The sequence below is a fragment of the Acanthisitta chloris genome, unplaced genomic scaffold (genome assembly GCF_000695815.1).
Source record: "Acanthisitta chloris isolate BGI_N310 unplaced genomic scaffold, ASM69581v1 scaffold20648, whole genome shotgun sequence".
Taxonomy (NCBI): domain Eukaryota; kingdom Metazoa; phylum Chordata; class Aves; order Passeriformes; family Acanthisittidae; genus Acanthisitta; species Acanthisitta chloris.
In genome coordinates, this window is record NW_008686707.1 from 4,642 (window position 1) to 9,813 (window position 5,172).

Genomic DNA, 5,172 nt, shown 5'->3' on the forward strand with positions numbered 1-5,172 from the left:
GCTGCTGAGCGAGCGCGCAAGGCAGAGTTGGAGGTGCAGCTGCAGAACTCCCTCAACGAGCAGAGGGCGGCGCAGTCGGTGCACCGTGAGGAGCTGGCCCGGTCCCGGGAGCTGATGGAGGAGAAGGAGAGGGAGCTGGATGAGCTCCACCGGAAAGACGCCTTGCAGAATGAGGAGCTGAGGGACCTGCAGGAGATGGTCAGCAAACTGAAAGGAGAGCTTGCCTCAGCAGAGGAGAACAAGAGCCGAGATATGGAGGGGAACAGCATGAAGGCAAGCTCCTCAGATGAGGTGTCCCTCAAAAGCTCAGAACAGGAATCTGTCCCAAGCCAAGACCTTTACCAGGAGAAGCTGAAGGAGACCCAGGCACTCCGTGTGCAAGTGGAGGAACTGAAGCAGAAGTGCAGAGAGCAGCAGGAGTCTGTGGCCACCCTGGAGCGAGCGGCGGCTGAGGCAGCGATGGCAGAACGAATGGAGCTGGAGGCAGCGAGGAGGGAAGTGACCCAGCAGAAGGAGAAGGTATCGGAGCTGCAGAAGCTGCTGGAGTCCTTGAGGTCAGCACAGGCTCTGCACGAGGGCACTGTGGATGCCCTGCAGAAGGAGCTGCAGGAGAAAGGCAGGGAACTGCTCCAGAACAAAAACACCATTGCCACAGTTGAGAAGGAGCTGGCATCACTCCGCTCTGCTGCTCAGGAGGAGGAGAGCTGGAAGGAGCAAGTGTCCCAGTGTGTCCAAGAGATTGAGAAAAAGAATAGCCTCATTAGCAGCCTGGAGCGTGAGGTCTCCATCCACCATCAGCAGGTGACGGAGAAGGAGGGGGAGAGCAAGGAGCTGAAGCGCCTGGTCATGGCTGAGTCAGAGAAAAGCAAGAAGTTGGAGGAGAGGCTGCGGGTACTGCAGGCAGACATGGCCACCGCTGCCTCCCGTGCAGCCGAGAGGTGCTCGCTGATGAAGGTGGAGGTGCAGCGGTGCCAGGAGGAGATGGGGAAGCAGCGGATGACCATTGAGGCCCTGAAGAGAGACCGCCATTGCCAGAGCGAGCGGGAGGATGAGCTGCGGCAGGAGGCAAAGGTCTACCAGGACAAGTGCCTGCAGAAGGAGCAGCTCGCTCAGCAGTGCCCAGGCACTTGCTGGGGAGCTGCCGGCACTGAAGCACCTTTGCCAGCAGCTCCAGGCTGAGCGTGCCTCACTGGAGAGCCAGCACCGCCAGGACCTGGAGCAGAGGGCGGAAGCTATGGCCGTGCTGCAGTCTGAGCTGGCACGGGCCAAGGGGGAGGTGGCTGAGCTGTCCTCGCTGCGGGAGCAGTCGGCAGAGCAGGACCAGACTATCAAGCAGATGCAGGCCGAGGCGGCGGAGGCAGCGGCGCGGCTGGCGGGACTGCAGCAGGCCAATGCTCAGCTGGCCGAGGAGAACAGAGCGCTTGGTGAGAGCCAGAGCCATGGGCAGCAGCAGCTTGAGGCTGAACTGGGCCAGGCCAGGGAGCGGCATACGCGGGAGCTGGAGCAGCTGCGGGCAGCATCTGAGGAGCTGGTGGCCAGCCGCAGGAAGGAGGCTGAAGAGGCAGCACAGAAGCTGCAGGCGATCAGTAAGGAGTATGAGAGCAGCAAAGCAGCAGCACTGGAGGAGAGGCAGAGACTGACAGCTCAGGTAGGGGTTCCACTCCCAACAGATGGGCTTTGGGTGGCGGGAGCCCTCCTGGAAAAGGGGTGTGTTCAGTGTTCTGCACACCCCTGAGTCCATGTCCTGCTCAGCATGGGGACTGGGGGGCTGGGACATGCTCCAAGTGAAAGGGACTGTCATGTTGAGGTGCTGGAGCGTGTCCAGTGAAGGGCAGCAGAGCTGGGGAAGGGTCTGGAGCCCAAGTCTGATAAGGAAGGACTGAGGGAGTTGCAGAGGACTGAGCCTGGAGAAAAGGAGTGTCAGGGGGACCTTCTTATTCTCTGCAAGTCTCTGACAGAAGGTACAGCCTGGTGGGGGTCAGGCTCTGCTCCCCGGTAACAAGTGACAGGACAAGAGGAAATGGGCTCAAGTTGTGCCAGGGGAGGTTTAGTTTGGATATTGGGAAAATTCCTTCCCTGAAAGTGTTGTCCCTCCCTGGCACAGGCTGCCCAGGGCGGTGGTAGAGTCCCCATCCCTGGAGGGATTTAACAGCCATGTGAATGTGGGACTCGAGGACATGGGGTTAGTGGTGGCATTGGCAGTGCTGGGGAACGGTTGGACTTGGTGGTCTCAGAGGGCTTTTCCAACCTAAATGATTCCATGGTACTGCTAAAAGCATCCTGGGCTGCGCCAGCCATGTACTCACCACTGCCTTTTGTGCTCACAGGTGGAGCAGCTGGAAGTATTTCGGAAAGAGCAAGCTAAGCAGGTAATGCACACCAAGTGCTGGCTGCTCAAACGATGATAGTGCACAGCCTTCCCTGCTGCTGCTTCCCACTGGAGCTGCCCTCTCCTTTCGTGAGCTGTTTGCTGGCTCCAGGTCTCTGGGCATCTTCACCCTTGGGGAGTAGGAATTGGGGTCCCAACCTGCCCACCTGACCACTCATGTTGCTGCCTGCAACTTGGCATGGATTGTCATGTGCCCCATGGCAGCACATGCAGTGAGTGGCTACCAAGAGCATCCAGGGCTCCTTGATGCAGGACCATCACTCCTATGATGCTTTGTCCTTGGAGAGGGGAGATTTGGAGGGGTCTGGGAAATACCATTCCTTGTGCGTATCCCTTTCCTGCCCTTGCCCTGCCCCTTAGCTGAGGCTCAGCTCCTTGTCCAGCTGGTAGGAACAGCTGTTCTGCCAGACGGTGTGGTCCAGTTGTGACTGGAGGTAGGAGGTGTTCTAGTAGTATCAATTATGGACATGGTGGGAGTTAGCACTTGGCAACCAGTGCTGGAAAAGTCACATTTCCCTGCACAGTCCCAGCCTGAGCTGCCCAGGGACTCTGCAGGGGCCTCATAGCTGTGACCGAGAGCCTAGGGGCTCTCCAAGCATCCCCTGGAGCAGGGAGAGTGTGACTAGGCCACAACTTGCAGCAGTTGGAGGCTGGTGGCCATCTCCCAGTGCTGAGAGTGCCCGATGACCCGTGGGACCCCAGCTTGCAGGTCCCTGAGTGTAGGATTTATGGGTCTTCCACCCTTGCTGGGGCTCCCATTGTGGCTGGGGCCTTGACCAGTTCCTTGGCCGTTGGCCCTTCCATGGTGTCAGGTCCCAGAACTGCCAGCAGCCACCTACCCCCCTCGAACCCTTGGGAATGGGATTCCTCACCCCCAGACCAGACACTGCCCCACCTTGAGCCATGTGGCTTGAGCTTTGGCACCTGAGAACAGTTGGCAGTGGAGATGCCCACTGTGGTGCCAGGGCAATGGGTACTAGCTCTGGTTTCACTTCCAGCTCATGGCTGCTCCTTACACTTTGGTAGTGCAAACCTCCTCCCCTTATGGGCTAATATGTGGCTGTCAGCTTGCCACATCCTAGGATCTTCCTTGCTGGTGGGTGGTGCTAAACAGCCCCCTGAGGCAGGAAACCTTGTCCTGACCTGTGGCTGGTCAGAGGGGAGAGATGTGTACCTCCATGGGAAGGTTTTAGGAGTTTTGTGCCTGGAGTTGGTCTAACTAAGCCATGTTCTTCCAGATGGAGGAGCTGAATAAAAAGTTGACTCAGCATGAGAAGGCCACCCGGACTCATCAGCAGAGAGTTAAGGTAAAGAGGGACCAGAAACCTGGGGGCTGAGCTCTTGGACAGCCCTGAAGCTGTTGGTGCTGCCCAGGGGGCTCACCTGGGGTGTGGGATGCCTCTGAACCAGTCTCTTCCCTGCCCACAGGTCCTGGAAGGGGAGCTGCAGGCAGTGGCCACGCGCCAGCAGGAGAAGGTGGCAGAGCTGCAGGTGCAGCTCACCCAGAAGGAGCAGGCGGCTGAGCACTACAAAGGGCAGGTATGCCAGGGGCTGGCACGGCTCTGCCATCCCTGGCCCTGAAGGGGAATCTTCATGGGATTCTTCTTCTTGACATTCTAGATGGAGAAGGCAAAAAGCCACTACGATGCCAAGAAGCAGCAGAACCAGGACCTGGCAGAGAAGCTGAAGGCCATGGAGCAGCTGCAGAAGGAGAACAAGGAGCTCCGGAGCAAGTCGGAGAGGCTGACCAAGGAGCTACAGCAGAGTGTCCTGAAGGCCAAGGAGTCGGAGCTGAGCTGCAGAAACCTTGCCAGCCAGGTCCAAAGCCTGGAGGCTCAGGTGAGCATGGCGCAGTGGGGCTTCACCCTCCTTCTCCTTGCCTCTGCTGCCACCTCATTTGGAGGATCCATCCATCCCTCCCTGTTTCCCATCCAGGTGGAGTTTGCCGAACGGCAGCTACAGGAGCTCAGCAAGTTCCAGGTGACAACGGACACGCTGGAGGGCCAGAAGACTTTACGCCAGAACTTGATGGACCTCAGCACTGACAGCCTTGATGAGGCACGGCTGCTCAAGTCTACTAGGTACCAGCATGTACCTCACCCCAAAAACCCACTGTCCCTGTCCTCACTGTTCCCCTATGGCCTGGTATGGTAAGCCTGTCAGTTCTACCCCCATCCCCTGTCTCTGTAGGAGGGCTGGCTGCTTGCAGTCAGATGCTTCAGCAGTGCCACCAGACAGTGAAGGGTCAGTGGCATCCCAGCGGCTGCCCCAGAACGTGGAGTCCCTGGAGAGTCTCTACTTCACCCCCATCCGCAGCCAGACACAGTCCGAGCTGGAGAGCAGCGCTGCCTCCCTGAGTGACCTGTCACCTGACTCTGGATGCAAGACCCGCTCGGCCAGGTTCCGCACCAACGCCAGCGTCACCTTGAGAAAGGTGAGCAGGGGGCCTGGACAGGCTAGGGAATGGTGAGATGGGGAGCAGCACCGTGGACAGACTTGGGGTGTTGGGGGATAAAAAGCTGGATATGACCCAACAATGTGCACTGGCAGCCTAAGAGGCGCCCATGGCCTGGGCTGATCTTGGTGAGGGCAAGAGGGAAAGGGATGGGGATTCACTTCTGCCCTGCTCAGGTGAGACCCACCTGCAGTGCTGCCTCCAGCTCTGGGGCACCAACAGCAGCAGGACATGGAGCTGCTGGATAGAGTCCAGAGGAGTCCACAGAGATGCTCTGAGGGCTGGAGCACCTCTGCCATGGAGACAGGCTGGGAGAGGTGAGGGTGTT

General features: G+C 58.8%; 1 protein-coding gene across 1 annotated transcript in view; it reads left to right on the plus strand.

Annotated features, from left to right (window-relative positions):
• LOC103807560 (nuclear mitotic apparatus protein 1-like) overlaps nucleotides 1-5,172 on the plus strand; it is a gene marked incomplete at both ends in the record, with an annotated part of 11,638 nt that overhangs the window by 4,415 nt on the left and 2,051 nt on the right. Inside the window, 8 exon segments of the mRNA XM_009080291.1 lie at nucleotides 1-1,106; nucleotides 1,108-1,648; nucleotides 2,328-2,369; nucleotides 3,628-3,696; nucleotides 3,818-3,928; nucleotides 4,010-4,228; nucleotides 4,325-4,470; nucleotides 4,580-4,823. The exon segment at nucleotides 1-1,106 is cut by the window's left edge and continues 30 nt beyond it. Coding sequence (XP_009078539.1) covers nucleotides 1-1,106; nucleotides 1,108-1,648; nucleotides 2,328-2,369; nucleotides 3,628-3,696; nucleotides 3,818-3,928; nucleotides 4,010-4,228; nucleotides 4,325-4,470; nucleotides 4,580-4,823 — 2,478 coding nt within the window.